At 41.1% G+C, this 17,263-nt stretch overlaps 3 protein-coding genes and 1 long non-coding RNA gene across 4 annotated transcripts; 3 read left to right on the forward strand and 1 right to left on the reverse strand.

The window, feature by feature from the left end:
* Positions 1–1,603: 1,603 nt before the first annotated feature.
* Positions 1,604–2,119, forward strand: LOC143212749 (uncharacterized). Its single transcript, XR_013009756.1, has 2 exons — positions 1,604–1,736; positions 1,954–2,119. It is a non-coding gene; the product is annotated as an uncharacterized LOC143212749 (long non-coding RNA).
* LOC143212729 (protein takeout) lies at positions 2,066–6,586 on the forward strand. Its single transcript, XM_076431840.1, has 5 exons — positions 2,066–2,494; positions 3,578–3,711; positions 3,962–4,134; positions 4,853–5,061; positions 5,290–6,586. Exons 1-5 carry the CDS (start codon positions 2,419–2,421, stop codon positions 5,439–5,441), a joined length of 744 nt encoding a protein of 247 aa, XP_076287955.1. The 5' UTR covers positions 2,066–2,418; the 3' UTR covers positions 5,442–6,586.
* On the reverse strand, positions 6,365–10,599 carry LOC143212728 (protein takeout). Its single transcript, XM_076431839.1, has 5 exons — positions 10,439–10,599; positions 9,299–9,391; positions 8,933–9,199; positions 8,152–8,310; positions 6,365–6,981 (listed from the first exon to the last, which is right to left on the reverse strand). The coding sequence occupies exons 1-5, from the start codon at positions 10,512–10,514 to the stop codon at positions 6,833–6,835; spliced, it is 744 nt and encodes a 247-aa protein (XP_076287954.1). The 5' UTR covers positions 10,515–10,599; the 3' UTR covers positions 6,365–6,832.
* A 3,956-nt stretch (positions 10,600–14,555) lies between these two features.
* Archease (protein archease) lies at positions 14,556–16,146 on the forward strand. The gene is made up of 4 exons (XM_076431845.1): positions 14,556–14,689; positions 14,918–14,942; positions 15,129–15,333; positions 15,515–16,146. Exons 1-4 carry the CDS (start codon positions 14,638–14,640, stop codon positions 15,698–15,700), a joined length of 468 nt encoding a protein of 155 aa, XP_076287960.1. The 5' UTR covers positions 14,556–14,637; the 3' UTR covers positions 15,701–16,146.
* Positions 16,147–17,263: the final 1,117 nt, after the last annotated feature.

Here is a 17,263-nt window from a genome sequence, read left to right on the forward strand (position 1 = left end):
GTAAAAAGGCGAACACAAAATAACGCCTAACAAGAAACAACTTGAAAACACATTTTGTGTGTTCCAGTGTTATCTAGAACGTAGAAAAGATTGCAAGCATGTTTGGGATTTAGAAAATGAACAACGGAAAGCTGTCTAGAAATTTCACGACGATTCATCAGCACAATTAGCATTCAAGAAGGAGAGAAAACGGAGGAAAGAGAGTGGCGAGAAAAAATGTCTGACACGAAGTGGACTATACAAGGACCCAGTACGAATTCCTTTCTCTGATCGCAAGAAACAAATCACTGAATCAAATTTATGTTTAAAAAATCACAGTCAAAAGTACGAGCATTGTCGTTCTTCTCATTATTAATTAACACTGACTGGCGAGGTGTCAGCAAAAGTATAACACAACATCTCACTGGGGAAAGTTGATCACGTAATAACTATTATGTAATCTATTTTGATCAAATCGTAGATAAACTGTGCATGCAACATCGCGATTAGAAACAAATTGTGTGAAACAATCTTGCGAACGACAGGAACGATTTTTGTTCTTTCGCAACAAACGGTACTCCGATCAGATAAAAATAAATGTACTTTTTAATGCGCATAATTATTTTAGTCGGACGCAAAAATAACAGAAAAATCTTTTTCAAGACGTTCTTAAATTCTGCTAATACTTTTATCGTTTTAAATTACAGCTACTTGTTTTTGTGATAAAATCATCAAATCCGCTGTCCAGCTAATTTAGCTAATATTGTTTAACTATTCAATTAGGTTCCAGCTAATATATTTTTCCTGTTTTAAATTACAGGAAAGGAACACAACCATAACAAGACGGGCTAAACCATTCAGTTACGCCTGTGTTCAGACAACCCGTCATACAGCGACGTAAGACGTGTTGAGTTACTATCGCAACACAAGGAACATAAATAAGAAACATGTTGCAAAAGGTACAGTAAGTTTCGCCTAATGCAACCCTATTTTTGCTCATGATACTTTTCACATAAAAGATACTTTTCATCATCCCTTGGAAAAATTTTCTTTCTCGCGAAAAATTTCAATGATTTTAAAAGAATTTTTATTGTGTCTACCAAACTGAGCGAAAAAAATTTTTTAACTGCATTTCCTTTTGAGAAATATCCTTGCAAGGCCATCTTCGTGACAAGGAAGATTTCCCAGCATTCATTCCGCGTGTTCAGTCGACCGAAAAAGTTCGTTGCACAATGCAGCAATCTTAATTACAGTCTAATGGAAACTACCAGTCGAACAACGATCCCTTCTATCGGTTTACATTGTAAATGTTATCTTGCGACATCGACTCCGCTTTTTAAACGCTGCTTGAATCCTTGATAATTCAATGTTGGTTTTCTTGTCCCGCCATTGTTCTTTATTATACGTTCATACGTGATTAACGTGTCGAACACCATTACGTTCGTTAAATACACGCTGGATCCTTTCAGAAAGCTAGTCCTTCGTTATAAAAGCGCGCAACCTTTGCTCGAGAACCTTTCCTCGGCGAACCTGTGCGAAATGGCACGCACGAAAGATTGCTGTTCCAGCTGAATACGAAAATGCGAGGTATTTAGAATCTTCAATCAATTTAATCGCAAAAATGCGATGACAAAGACATGCTTGAAAAAGAATGTACCAGCATTTTGCGATTTAAAACAAGATTAAGTAATAACTGGACTGCGTCACTTCATGCAAAATAAAAATTCTCTGCACCAACTGCAACAAACAAGGGCCAAGTAAAAATTCCTTTCATTCTTTAATAATGTTCATAAGCTGCAAGTAATAACTAGACAGCGGATCTTTATGCAAAATAAAAATATTCTACCTGAAATGCAACAAACTGGAGTGAATGTTTTCACTGTTCCATGTTACATCTAATCATTCTTGTCATAAATGTATAAAATCCGCTGTCTAGAAAAAGCAAATGCGTAATAATCGGTGCGTTTTTTCCAGGGCAGAAATAGATGAAAAGTCGATACGGAGACCTCGGACAGAAATATATTTTTTCCTGCTGAACGAGGTGGAAGGCGGAGACAGGTGCAGCCTTGCCAGTTCGACATCGGCTGCTGGGAGGATTGGAAAAGATCGAAGAGTATCTAGGGTACTTTCGACGGTCTAACATGGCCTAAGACACTCGTCTGTCGTCGTAGACGAAGAAGGCGCAGGTGCACGTTGCAAGCAGTGAAAGTATCCCGAGTGCAGTTACGATCTAGCATCTGTCAATGCCCTCTTGCATAGTCAGTCTTGCAGTAGCGGTGCCGTTTCGCCGAGGAACCGAGATTTGAAGTACGCTTGTCGAAGGTGTCGACAGTTCGGGTGGATCTGCCGGACAAGAAGCCGAGGATCGAAGTCGAGAAATCATTCGAGATCGTTTATCACTTGGTGGTGTATCATCCCCGAAGAAACTCAGTGGTCACGATGATAGGACCAATGGTGTTCCTCGTTCTCCTGTTGGTCGCCAGTGGTTCGACTACTCTCTCCGTCGATTCAAATCGTGAGTAGAATCGATTTTTCGATTGTAAACACCGCTTCCGCGATCCGTCCACTTCCTGTTCGACGTGCCCACTTTCAGAGTCAAGTTTGCTGATAACGTTCCAGTGAAAGCGGCTTCGATTGAAAATTTATCGACGCCAACGGAACAGGAAGGGACTCGTTTCTTTCTACTCGAAGATGACTGTAAAAGTTCGTACCCTATTTGCAAATAAAATTCTCCGAACATTTTACAACCTGATTTTCTTTCTCGCAGAAGTTACGTGTTTGTTTCCAAAAAAATTGGGTACGAACTTTTGCGATCATCCAATATTTTAACAGGAAAACTAAACATATCTTCTAGCCTACAATATTTCCATAATTTTGCTTGTTTTATGCGTATTAAAGTGATGCAATTTACTCGTTCAATACTCAAAAATGTTTAATAATTTATTTGATATAAAATTATTTTGTATTACTATTATTGAGTGACGGACCGTTATTATATAATTGACAATTTTGTACAATTTATTTCTGAAGGAACTTCTTGCAAACGCGTTAATCATCCTATTGTGTTTAATGTATAAATTGTATTTTGATACGCCGGGTCAAAGTAGACCCGGACTCCGTCTTAGAGGGCTAGGCTGGTCGGCGCCGTAATAGGTGAACTTTTCAATCGCGGTTACAGTAATGTTGTGCATTGACAATTACGGCAGTGTTACATAACGAGATCACTCGTAAGGAATTTCGCTCGAATTTCACAATATGTTCGAAAAGCTGCTTGGCAACTACCTTTTCATGCAATCGAAGCGGTTTCACTATAGGGTGTCTCAAAAATCTACTTCCTGAAGTCATCCGAAGGAACTTTTTCCTTAACGAAAATGTCGTTCGCGGCTTCCTTTAGGAGTTATCAGCGAAAAACGCGGGCCGATCAGAGGATTACAGCGGACATTAGCCAGGCCTCTAATTGCTCCGCGTTTTTCGCTAATAACTCCTCAACAAAGCCGCGGAAAAGATTTTCGAAACAGAAAAACTTGCTTAAAATCATTTAGTGAGTCGCCTCTGTCAAGCACAATAGTTTTCTAATTTCTATATTATATTATTGCAGCCGAATACGTGAAACAATGTTCAAGGAGCGATCCGAAGCTGAAAGCGTGTCTGATCGACGCCCTCCATCACCTAAGACCGTATTTGGCGGGTGGGATACCAGAAATTGAGCTGCCGTCCGTTGAACCCTTTCGCGTAAGCTCTAACTACTCTCTCTACATGAAAAAGTTCGTATTTACCGTCCTAATTACGTGAACAATGCTCCGTAAGTACAGCACCTTCTTAATCTTTCTTTGATGGCTAGTATTAACTTGAACTAAGATTGTAGAAGCCTGTCGCAAAATTTGAATAGTGCTCTTGTACACCGAGATCGTTTGAAATTTGAATGTCGATCAGTTTAACATCCGTTATAAGAAATATCCTCGACTCTGGCCCGTTTCGACAGATGGACGAGCTGACTCTGTCCCTGACAGGTGGTACGAACGGTTACAAGGTACAGCTACGCGAACTGTTCGTGAGGGGAGCGAGCAACTACACCGTTCAGGATATTAAACTCGGCTCACCCTTCGAGGCTATTGTACGAATGCCAGCCCTTATCTTGGACGCGCATTATTCCAGGTTCGTTTCTTCCATCAAAGTACTTGTGCTCTACTTACACGAGCCGTAGCTACCTCGAAAGAGACGCCACCTTTTCAGATACGCTCCACCAAATGTGAACAGATATGTGTCCACCGTATAATGCATGTACACTACATAGCTATCCCAAGATCGGATCCTCTCAAAAGTAATTATTTCTATGCTAAATAGAAATCGTCCGTATCAATTATTAAATAGATTTCAGAATGCAAATTTCAATCGAGAAATGCTCTTACAGTGGGCGCACAAAGTATTCGTACATCTTTTAAAAATTAATCACTTTTTCAAAATTCGATCCAATAGCTTGAGTTTTTTTAAGACGTTAGTAGGATTAGTTGCGACATATCATGTGTGAAGAATTTTTTTTTTAAAAAGTGAAGTACACAATTTTTTAATATTTTATCTGGACCCGTAATGCAAATTTCAAACATGTATTTTGTAAATCCAACCATGTGCAAAGTTTCATTGAAATCGGTTGAAGCATTAAAAAGCTGTGGGCATTCTAACAAATAAAAATCTTTGAATTTAGGGTTTGCGATTCATTTAAATCGCAGATTCTTACAATTTTTGCTATTTTTTTTCAAGCAGCTGGGTCCAATTTTGCAAAAGTTATTCGTTCTTAAAAGATGTACGAATTGTTCATACACCCACTGTATAATCTACATGATTACACTAATGTTTCACTGATTTGATGGACCAGTTCAGGGGTGCTGATCATCCTACCAGCCAGTGGCAACGGGACGTTCCACGCCCGATTCGATGATGTCAAAGCTCTAGTGAAGGGCACGGTGTCGACGAAAATCCGCGACGAGAAGACGTACCTTAACGTGGAGAACCTTGACGTCGTCTTGGATGTCAAGAACGTGCACATGAGGGTTCGCAAGATCTTTAACAATAATCGAATACTCAGTAAGTACTCTACACGCGAGTTCTCCGAACCAATTTCGAACATACAGCAAAGTATTGATCTAACTGTGATCTAAAAGATAGTAGCCCTGTAGGATCTAAGAAACAGCACGGACCCTCCGGTTTTCCGTAGATCAAGACTTCGCTGTATTGCATGCATTGTACAGTTTATAGATATGCGAAACTCGAAAATTGCGATGAGAATTCAATGAGAGACGATTGCTTTTCCAGCGGAAGCAACAAATCTGTTCCTCCGAGAAAATGGGCAGGAAGTGTTGAAAGCGATGGAGCCGCAACTGAAGAGGAAACTGTCCGTACTTTTCGCTGGCATCGTCAATCAATTGTTGCGTCACGTGCCGGTCGAAGTATTCCTTCTACCTTGAACAGCTTGTTTGTTCTCCTTGTTGCTACTGCGAACACTGATATTCCGATTGTATTGGGTTGGTGGGAAATAAATGGCCGTTACAGCGCATTAAAGCGTATCGTTGCTGTAACTGCGTACGTACACATTATATCTGGGGTTAAAATAAAGAGGGCAGCACTTTCATCCATGGAATTACATATAGAATTCCGTCTACTCATACAGACGATTATCGGCCATTCGTTTTTCCCATGAACCCTGCTATTGTTTCAGACAAACACTAGGTTTACGGTTCTAACATTATCAATTCATTATTATTCAGATTCTAACGTTGCGTTCTGGAGGAAGCAACAAATTTTTATAAAATAGTTTCAGTGCTCCGTAATCCTAGTGGTAACCCTTAGCACTCGAGTGGCGTCTCTGCGTCACCACTAGATATCGCTAATTATTTTATATCAAATAAATTGCGTCAGTTTAAGGGGGTAGACTCTCGATAATGCAAAGATGGGGATTTCAGCATTCAAAAGCGCTAGGTAAAAGATCAATCTAGGCTGCGGTCGCCCCCAAATTTCCTATTTTTATGTTTACGGGGCGTAATTTGCATTATTAAATAGCTACCAATTTTATTACACTTCCGAATAATGCAATTTACGCCTCGTAAACGTAAAAATAGGAAATTTGGGGGGCGACTGCGGCCTAGATTGATCTCTAGCGCTTTTGACTGCTGAAAACCATCTTTGCAACTCTGGAAACGAGTCTACCCCCCTAACCCTTAGCACTCAGCACTTAGCACTTAAATGATTTCATATCAAATAAATTACTAAACGTTCGAGTATTGCACGAGCAAATTGCATCAGTTTAATATGCTTAAAACGAAAAGAAATGTTTAGTTCTCCTGTGAAAGTAGTTCCGAGTGTGCGAAGGGTTAAGCAAACATAAACAGCGTTAAACAAACTAACGATTTATTATGTGGGGTGTATCAGATAGATATCAAATCGAACAACAGGGTAGTTATACAGAGGTTAGCTTTAGTTCGAACGTAATTCGGAGTTTTCGTAGACATATAAACTGTATGTACATATATATATATATATTTTTAATATACGTTCTCTTGTTCTTCTAAATCATTGAGACATTGTCCAAAGGAAAACTTTGGACGAATTGGTATTTAGCATTAGTTTATTTACACCTCATTCGATAACAATGATAATTTTAACAAATCCGTTTTAACAAACCATCTTACAGTTATTCGTTAGAAGACGCCGGAGGAGTCTAAGTGCATTGTTGTTCTCAACGCACGACAATTACCGTGTCTCTTCTTCGTTCGCATCCAACTCCTTCACACCCGTTTCTACCGCCATCTTACACCGATATCGATACGCTTTTAATTGTTTACTATGGATCGAGCATGGCTCAAGGGAACAACGTCGAGAACGGCACCTTCGAGAAGAAGTGATTCACCATCTCTGTGAGAAGAGTGTCCCACGAGTCCCTCAACTTCGGCAACATTCCACGGTAGATCAGAGGCCAGTACTCATTGGCGAAGTACATGGCTGCGCGGTCTGCAAGAAAGATTTCTTTGTTAATTATCGTCGAAGGAAACTCTGGTCGCAGATATCGGACGTTCGATCGATAACGCTATCTCGTGATAACGGCGTGGAAAAATGGCGCGCGGTCAAGCAAACGATACCGCAACAGTGAGCACAGTGGTCGAAACGGGCTGGACAAAACCCGAAAAATGGTAATGCTCACAGAAAATTCTTCGCTGCGGCATATGAGAGGTAGGTAGTACTGAACTCATTTTCTAACTTCGTATCTAGTGGAAATATTTGTGGAATTTTTCTTAAATGCATTGTTTATGTGCTTGGAAATAGGTATAGTATATTTATACACATTTTTTAAACAAATTATTCTTTTTTAAATCAGTTTACACTGAAAGATTCGTCGTTCAAAGACGCACAAATTGGATTTTGAAATTTTCGTCTAGGCCTGATAGTTTCGGAGATAATAAAATTTTCATCCCGTTAACACGAATGTCGGCAGCTATAAAAAAATACGTGTCAAATATATTTTTGAGTTCTATATCATACCAAAATCTCATCAAAATCGGCTGAAGAAAACTGCAAGACATTCTTCTTTCTACTAAAAAATGGTGGTCACCTTAATTATTTAAATGCCACCAAGTATTTCTTATTACATATTGTTGTAGCTGATGTCAATACGAATGCAATGACCTGCTTCACCATGTCTTCAGGTCTTAAAATAATGCTAGAATAGTTTTGTCGGCGAGGAAAAATGGCGCGTGCGGTCAGGCGAATGATAACGTAATAGCGATCACGGCGCAGCCGTCTTAGGTAAGGGGCGACGTAATAGGCTGACAGCGTTACACGAGAAGAAATGAATGATACGAAGGCGAAGTAGAATTGCAACCAGCAACTAACAGGAGAGAATGTAGCAAATGCATGTTAATTAAGCGCCTCCTGCGAGTCTCCCGACATACTGCAGTACCCCATGCATTTCCAACGATGTGACATTACGTAATGATAAGACACCGAAATCATATGGTACGGCTAATGAAAGTTTACGCCAATTCAGAGTGCCTGCAAATAGCCGCTCGATAGCGCACGATGTTTACATTACGTCATACCACCTTTTACAATGTTTCTAGGAAACGATCAGCAACTTTGTTCTCGAGTGAATTTGTTATGGTAGTTATTAAACAGGACACTCACTCATGCCTTCGTCTCCGTTGAAGAGATCGCTGAACCAGAGCCTCAGACTGCCAATCTCGGGTGTCACCCGGAAGTGTTCGACAACCCATCTGTCGTCCACCACGCGTCCCGTGATGTCCCAGTTCACCTTCACATCCCCTATGCTGATGTTGAAGACTCCTACAAACATTCGTAAGATTTAATACCAATTGGATTCTTCCACGGTTTGATTTTTCATTCTCATAATCAGACTGCGGATGTTTATGCAATTTTCAATTTTTGTGCACAAATTTGAAAAGACTGGTATCAAATAACATCCTATTTTAATTGGTAATAAGTAGACTGCGGATCTTTATGTGTTTATAAAAAAATTGGTTGGATGAAATATAAAACAGTAAAACATTTTAAAAATTCAGAAATGTTGTTATGTTGCTTTTAATGTATCAAAGTCGTTAAAACACATATATGATAACATAAAGATCCGCAGTCTAGTAATAACATTTATACTTCCGAAATAAATAAAAATCATAATAAAATCTGTTGATAAAGGAGGTATTTTTCGCTGTTGAATTTCTGTTGAATTTCATACTCCAGCATTTAAAAAAAATTTTATAAATTATAAATGCATAAGGATCCGCAGTCTATTCACATAATATTGAAAAATACACTGAGCTACTTATCGAAGCCATTAATTGAATATGCAATTAATACCTCAGTGGAATATTAAAATATTTCGGCAATAAAAATAAAACTTGTCGATCTTCATCTCAAAATGTGATTTGATGATTGAACGTAAACTTACCGCTTCCTCCAAGTTGGTAACTGCCCAGAGACCCATCGGCCTTGTATTCGCCCTCGATCAATATCTTCGGCACATCGACTTCCATTTCCAGTCGCAATACATCGTTTTCGTATTCCGGTTTCACGGAGAGGAAACGAGCTTTAGCGAAACCATAAGTTTTGCAGTTGCTGGCGCTCAGAGTACCGCGCAGTTGACCGCTATCGTAACTCGTGACATGAGTTTCCACGAAGTACGGGTCCAAAATTGGTATCTCGAAATCTGGCAGTCCTGTTCTCGAAGAATGATTTCGAACGGATCATTACAACTGACGGTTCTCTCTAAAAATGCACGTCCTTTAAATAAATAACAATGTTTAGAACACTGTACCTGCCATGAACACGGGCCATGACTCTTGCATAGCGAGTCTCAGGCATGATGAAAAGTCATCCGCATCCTTCTTGCAAGTATTCACGCCAGCAGCTGCGGAATGATGAAATATATCAAACTAGGTCGATCGAATTAATAATTTAATTCCCGCGAAAAACCCGGTGAATGGCAGTTTACCGATTTCGCTAAAATTCGCGCGTCCCACGCTAACTTTCTAACTCGCTGGTTTCGCGGAATCGATCAATCGAAGTGGCCCGCCGACCAAATGCGAAATTATCGCGGGACAAAGAAAATTAATTCAATTATCTGGATTGAAACATTGTATCTTCAGGATGAAACCACCGATACGGAGGTTTTCATCCCATCCCCCTCACCCCGCGTCTCCGAAAGTTTCTCGAGAGATCAACCGGTGCTTCTACATTTTCAAAATATCAGTCAGCTTGAAATTGTTCGGTACTCGTCCCGTACCATTAACAGACTCCAAAGATTAGCAGGATGACACCCCCGCTATGAAACTCACCCCGTCCCCAGGAGTTTCTCGAAATATTAACCGGTGCTTCTACATTCTAAAAATATCGGTTAGCTTGAAATTGTTCTATATTCGTCCCGTTTCCAAAGATTAGCATGAGGACACCCCCGCTATGAAGCTCACCCCACATCTCCGAAAGTTTCTCTAGAGATCAACCGGTGCTTCTACATTTTCAAAATATCAGTTAGCTTGAAATTGTTCGGTACTCGTCCCGTATCATTAACAGACTCCAAAGATTAGCAGGATGACACCCCCGCTATGAAACTCACCCCGTCCCCAGGAGTTTCTCGAAATATTAACCGGTGCTTCTACATTCTAAAAATATCGGTTAGCTTGAAATTGTTCTATACTCGTCCCGTTCCCAAAGATTAGCATGATGACACCCCCGCTATGAAGCTCACCCCATCTCCGAAAGTTTCTCTAGAGATCAACCGGTGCTTCTACATTTTCAAAATATCTTTTAGCTTGAAATTGTTCGAAACTCGTCCCGTGAACAATCTCTAAAGATTATCCGGATGACACCCCCGTCCGCGGTGACTCTTTATCCCTCGAATAGAGCGCAATTAGGGTTCCCGACGTGCGAAGATGGGGCCCGTACTAGAAGAACTTACGAAGCTGATAATCGCCGACGACTAGAGCAACACAGCAAAGCGCAACACAGATCGCAGTGACGGCTCGGTACGACATTCTGCTCGGTTAAAAATCTTCCAGCTAGCCTCGCCAATTATAAGCGGTCCGTTTATATAGTTTCCAGCGCCAAGGACTCTGGGCAAAGCCACGTTGCAAAATTGCATGTCATTAAAGCGCGCCAACACGTGAGAGGCAAGAAGCGGCATGGCGCGGTGTGCACCAGGTGCCAGCCACCACGGCGCAGCCTGCAGAAAACGGGGCTGGAACTCGGCCGGGAGAGAATTCCGGGGAATGCGTTACGCGCTCTTCTTTTGTTAGGTTTTACCTTTGCCGACTAGTCACCGAGGAGGCTGATCTTGCCTCGGCTTTTCTGTCACTGCATCGGCATCCCGGGCTTGGTGCCGACATCGCCACGCTTTTCCTCCCTCTGTACCCCCGCCTCCACGTCTTCCCAGAACCGCTATCGGAATAATTTCCACGCTTGTTTACCTTCTAACACTCCTCTAATGTTATTTTTGTTGCAACCATATCGAGTCTCCAGCAATCGCTCCGATTTACCACTGGCCAGGGGAGTTGCAAAGACGCCGATGGCCTAATCTGATGCGGATGGACATTATAGCAATCGGGGACCAATTTGGTGACAATGACTTTTCGTCATATTTTAACCCTTTGGACTCGAAGCAATTCTAACCCCTTGCCGTATTTTAACGAGTCGTGCTGAAAATTTTAAACAAAGAATAATAAATATGAATGTTGCGCCTTCCTGTTTAAATGAAATCAAATTTGATTCGTTTGCAATTAATGTATTTAAGCATTAAATAAATGTAGCCATACAAAGATATAAATTTTCTTTTGTCTTCTACATTTTTGGGGTATTTATTATTATTATTGGGGATAAATGCGGCAAGGGGTTAATTCGAAAATTAATTCGAACATTTTTTAGCTTTCTTTTGGCTGCCACTTTGCTACGGCGCGGCGTTAGTCTTGTCACTGTCAACACAACCCTTTCACGCAAGGATTGTGTCACGTTTCCGAGTAAGGTAAACAAAGGTGACTTTGAATTCTCAGCGACGCGGCGGGCTGCCATAATACAAAGTTGCATAGCGCAACTTTTGCAAAATTATTGCGCCTATTTATTCTCGCGGAGGTTGATACCTAGCTTGGTCCTCTGATTACCGGCTTGCGGAATTGTGGTAGCATAGAGCGTGTGGTAAACAATATTTAATAGCCAGCTTTCGGTTCCCACATATGCAAACGTCCGAACGTGGCCGCTTGCACGACATTACGTCCCGTTAATTGGTTACAAAATTGATAGTAACGACATTGGGTAACACTTCTGCCCGTGTATCAAAGACTTCCGGGAAACAGAATGTTTCCTGCGCAGAGCGGTATCAAAATTGGTTTATGAGAAGTTCGTCTGTGCAAATAACGCAAACCATTTATTTGGCAAACAGTATGCACGAGGATACTCGACTTTTGTAAAATTTTCGAGTAAATAAATTCCGTGTGAAGATTCTATGAACTCCAGGTTCTCCCATTAATATTCGAACGGTTTAAAAAAAAAACGATAACTATTTTAATATTGGACTATAGCACTTGCAATTTTTTGGGAATCTAGAGCAATCAGTTTACTGCATGGTGTGAAAAGAAATTTTCTCAAAAATCGTAATTGGTCGGAAAGTTGCAAAACACAACTTTTAGTATTTTCAACTTCTTTTAGTATTGACAACTTGAAATTCTTTCAAACAATTTTATTCGCGTTGTGTAGCAAACCAATTGTTCTAACTTCTCAAGAAAGTTCAACTCGTATGGTCCACTATTTAAAAAGTTATCGTCTTTTTAACAGTGTTCGAATGTTAGTGGGAGTCGTTGTAGCTTGCACCTGCCTGTGGGATGAAGAAGGTATCCGTGACCTTGTGACCTTGCGAGTGTCAACGACGACTCGTTACAGTTGAAAACGATATTGTAAACAGATGACAGAGGTCTCGCGTCTCTAAGAGATCTCGTACGGCACCGTCTACGCAGTTTTATGTAACAGGGATTACAGGCGTTCGAAGTGGACGCCCTTGGATCACATCGCAACGATATGAGAAACTAGTTTTGATCAAGACGCGGCTGACAAAGAATAAAAGGGACAACGAAACTGTACTACATGCATGCTTGATCAGTCTGACTCTCACTCGTACTCGATCGACCGACACAGTTAATCGTCCGCACAAAGGACGCAGCTCGGCCATCGTTGCTGTGAAACGTTCGTTAAACCAATCCTTAATTAAACCGCATTCACACATTTGCGTCTCTCTCTTTTTTGTCTTGCAACAACAAGGTGGTTAAAGTTTGGTGAAACGAACCTGTGACCTGCATCGAGCGTGACGTAAATAGTCTAGAAAGGAAGTCTGGTAAAACGCAGTGTAAAGATAACGAATTGCTACTGTCCGCTTTTCGCAAATATACGTCAATTGTATGCATTCTGAGAATTTCATCTAAATCACAATTATTTCTTCAATCATCAATTATTTGCAACTTCATTTTCAGTTCGTCCGTATTTCATATTTATTTATTAATCGCAACAAATATATAGAAATATTCATATAATAGTAACAAGAAATATATTTGAGATGTTTCTCCCGAAAGAAATAGTGTGAAACTGCGACCCGATTCCGAAATTGTTTTAATCGCTGAGAATGTCCCCTTAATACAATTACATAAATATTGATATATAACCTTGGTTCGAATAAATCGGTCGATTTGTATAAAAACTTGCAGACCAGTGATAATAATTAATTCGCCGAGAATGTCCTCTTAATACAATTACATAAATATTGATAATATAACTTCGGTTCGAATAAATCGGTCGATTTGCATAAAGATTTGTAGTCCAGTGACAATAATTTATGTAAACGATGCCGATTCCGTTCAGCGTTCTATCCCCAAGTCCCCCTTCCTTTGTGCGACATTCTGATTTTTGAAAAATCAGTATAGCTTGCACGCTTGCATCTCACGCTCGTTCAGAAGAAAAATATGTAGGTCTGTTGGTTAGCATTTGCAGGCTGCTCGCACGGTTCACCGTTCACTGGCCGGTGATTGTTGATATCATGGAAACTAATGCGCCGCAAAATCGTACAAACTCGAAATCAACGTTCGTATTCCTGCATAGCGATTTGTAAACACTCGAATGACCCGCATTCTGCAGCCAGCCGAGCAAGAGCAATGACTGCGGTGCCTAAACGTAGCTGCAGACAGAACGCCTAAAATAAACTAGGCTTGAAACTTCGAACATACACGCCTCATTGTCGAAAACAGTATACAAGATTTTATTAATTTCAATCGACAATCGAAAAGCTGAAAAAATGTCTTGAATTCCAAAATTCATTAAAATGGATTTAACGGTGACTAAAAATTCATTTATTTCTAATTTTATTTGCCTTTCGTATTTTTTTAGTAATAAACAGCTTGACGTTAATTACAATTAATATTTTTTCACTTTTATGCACAGGGTGAAACACGAATCGTGATCAGTAGGGATTACTCTGTTATTCGCAGTCCAATTTGAAATGTTTTTATCAGATATAGCATAGTTTCGAGAGAGCTTTCACGCGATTATAGCAAAGTTTTTGTCGACCCTTATTTTGCAAGCTCACCTTCAATTTTTTGCAAATATACCTATAATTCTTTTAGGCCTATCTGTTAAAGAATTTCAAGACAATAAGGAAATTTTTTAAAAATTGTTTTTCTTATTTTTTTCTAGAAAACATTTGCTATAATTATTAATTATTAATTAATTTACTATAAGATAAAGGTACCAGTTACCGTGCCCCATCCGTTTGCCAGACACAAACCAAACTTTCTAGAAATTAATAAAAATACCATGAAGTACCTGGTATTACTTTACTTTTAAAAATAAAATTGATGTTTCCCCTGCGTATATAAATCAAAAGTATTACAATAACTTTTGTTTAATTATTTAAAATTAATTAAAATTAGCGTGGTTCACCCTGTAAAAAACTTCGCACGTACCGACGGTGCTCGGTCGGTACTCAAGTTAAAAGGCATCCTTCTACGTAGCGCCATCTACGTAGTAAAAGTTGGCGCACGTGAAGCCGTACACCGCCATTGATTAAACCTGTCAGAGAATCAGCTGATCGGCTATTCACGTACGTGAGATCAGCTGAGCAGAATCATGGACGCGCTGAAGGGAGAAGATTTTGAGATACCTCCAGTGAAATACGAATGTAAGTAATTACATGGTACCGCGAAGTAAAATGTTGCATCGTGATTGGAAAAAGGAGGCTAGTATTATGTTAGATTATAATAATCGGCAGCCGGCGCGCCACTGTACCGGCCTCCATTTTGCTACACGTGTGACTGTATTTAGCATCCAAACCCCTTGAGCATTGCATTTATAATCAATTCTACCAACAAATGACAAATCTATACGAACACGAATATTTCATTTTTAGATCTGGACCACACCGCAGATGTACAGTAAGTACGAGGCTCGAAATAATCATGGAGTGAACAGGTGACCGCCGGTAGCTTTTGGAGGTTACTCGCATCGATAACCTAAAATATAAGACGCGAAATGAGCGTCGTCCTAATAAATTAATGCTTCTCGGTAAATCGCGTCGGTATAATTAATTACAAATTCATAATGATCGTACTGCACCGTAGGTTGCACGCGTGGGGCGATACACTGCAAGAGGCTTTCGAGCAATGCGCGGTGGCCATGTTTGGGTACATGACGGATTTAGAGCGGGTTCAAATGACCCAGCTGCATCACATCGAGGCGGAAGGACACGATCTGGAGAGCCTTCTTTTCCATTTTCTCGACGAGCTGTTGTTCATGTTCAGCGCGGAACCATTTATCGTAGCGAAGGTACATTTAATTTCACGAGCGTTGAGTAACACCATCTCTCAGATGTTACACCTCTTGAGAGACACGTGTTTCGCACACGTGTTGATCTGTCTAGTTCACAAGCAGTCGTGTTTCCCGTTGCATCCGATCGTCTTTAACACGGCGAACGTCTCGTAAGAATAGCGATGGTTTATGTCGGCAGAAAGTCAAGATCACGAGTTACGACCGAGAAAATTTCAAGATCACCGCGACGGCTTTGGGGGAGGAATTCACCATCGGTAAGCACTCACAGAACGCCGAGGTCAAAGCCATAACTTACTCTGCGATGCAGATACTCGACCGGCCCGAAACGGAACAGCCCCAAGTTTTCGTTATCGTGGATATATAATCGTGCGGGCCCAAATGGCGTCCCGTTTAATCCCTAACCGCGCCCTTAGACTTTGACTCGGACCGAGCAGAGGTGGGGATGACCGCGTGGATGCAAGCGTAAGAAAGTGGAGAGTGGAGAGGGTATGCTTCCCTTGCGTGCTCGGGGCACGGTTCTTTTGTAGTTGCATAGGGTTCAAATAAATACGTTACGAAGAAAACACCGGGCTCCCTTCTTGGCGACCTATTTCAGGTTCGTGCCACGGAGCCCGGGAGCCTTGCAACTATCGAAATTCTCTTTTAAATCACAGACCTATGCGACAGCAATTTATCAACGTACCTTGTATTAACATTGTACTTTTATTTAGACTCTGAATTCATATACTATAAACCTGTATATATGTACCTGACATGTACGTGCATATTGTATATTTTTGTAACTGTACAATAAAAGATTGCGATTTTTTACATTTTCGTTAATAAAAACAACGGTGAACCAGCTATCAGCTTGTTCCAATGAAAATTTCAACGCTGGTAATCATTAATGTATAAATTGTATCAATTGATGTGGAAAACGCTCGCGCGCGCTTCGGAATGAAAAGAAAAATTAGGCCACAACGTGAACACGTGCGAAGTGTACGGCCCTGCATCGAGCACCCCTCCATCGTGAAGGAAGCGACGACCGCCCGCTCAGTTTCGGGCAAGAAACGACAGGCATCGGGATCCTCCCAATCTTCGGAAGTGTGCGTGATCGAGGAAAAACAGAATCGAACGGTTACGAGAATTACATAATCCGAGAGTGTGCATTTGTAATCGGTTTACAATTCGCCCCCTTTCTTACGTCGATAAGGCCCACGTTAAAGGGACTCACTGGCAACATCAGGCTCGGACGTTGATTCAGAAAAGCTTACACCCCTGGCCACGCAGTGGACCGACACGGTATCAATTCCTCGAGCATAACATCCGAAAAACATCGCGGGATGTCGTGAAACGTGATAACTGGACCGCCGAATGCGATCGCGTCGCGTGAAAGTCGTCGCATAGGGATTTTTCACCTATACGTCTCGGAGCTTGCGTGGCAGTTTCGTGGAAAGCTACAAGAACATTTTTTGGCGGAAAACATCGTCGAACGTCTTCGTGAAACGGTCGATGGAGACGTTGTTCATCTCGCAGCCGTACAATTCGTAAAAATTCGGGAAAAGTAACATCTAACCCTAAGGCGTGCGTAAACAAACGTGCGTCGTGAAAGTAGAGAAAAGAGTTCCGTGGATAAGCGGAGAAAGTGTTTAAAATACAAAAGTTCGAGGAATCTCGGGTGGTGAGAACGATTGAAAGGTGAGACAGATCTGGTCTAGGAACATTTCGGATATATCGGTGATAGCTGGCGGCGCGGTGGTTACAGAGAAAAGCGAAGTGACGGTTTTGGCGCGCGTACACGACTCTTGCCAGCGACCGGCAGATGGCCGGTGCCGCGCCGGTACGTTATACGCGCGCGTCCACGAACACACCTACACAGAAACGTTCGCCTAAGCACGTACTACCACCGACGTATTCTTGAACGTGAAAAGAGTCGGTGGTGGAAGGC

This window comes from Lasioglossum baleicum, chromosome 10, assembly GCF_051020765.1.
Source record: "Lasioglossum baleicum chromosome 10, iyLasBale1, whole genome shotgun sequence".
Lineage (NCBI taxonomy): Eukaryota > Metazoa > Arthropoda > Insecta > Hymenoptera > Halictidae > Lasioglossum > Lasioglossum baleicum.

Coding starts and splice junctions, on each gene's coding strand:
- LOC143212729 (XM_076431840.1), top strand. CDS start 2,419: ATGATAGGACCAATGGTGTTCCTCGTTCTCCTGTTGGTCGCCAGTGGT. Junction 2,495..3,577: donor TCTCTCCGTCGATTCAAATC/GTGAGTAGAATC, acceptor ATATTATTGCAG/CCGAATACGTGAAACAATGT. Junction 3,712..3,961: donor CGTCCGTTGAACCCTTTCGC/GTAAGCTCTAAC, acceptor CCGTTTCGACAG/ATGGACGAGCTGACTCTGTC.
- LOC143212728 (XM_076431839.1), bottom strand. CDS start 10,514: ATGTCGTACCGAGCCGTCACTGCGATCTGTGTTGCGCTTTGCTGTGTT. Junction 9,200..9,298: donor ATGGCCCGTGTTCATGGCAG/GTACAGTGTTCT, acceptor CTTCGAGAACAG/GACTGCCAGATTTCGAGATA. Junction 6,982..8,151: donor CAACGGAGACGAAGGCATGA/GTGAGTGTCCTG, acceptor TCTTTCTTGCAG/ACCGCGCAGCCATGTACTTC.
- Archease (XM_076431845.1), top strand. CDS start 14,638: ATGGACGCGCTGAAGGGAGAAGATTTTGAGATACCTCCAGTGAAATAC. Junction 14,690..14,917: donor ACCTCCAGTGAAATACGAAT/GTAAGTAATTAC, acceptor TTTCATTTTTAG/ATCTGGACCACACCGCAGAT. Junction 15,334..15,514: donor AACCATTTATCGTAGCGAAG/GTACATTTAATT, acceptor TTATGTCGGCAG/AAAGTCAAGATCACGAGTTA.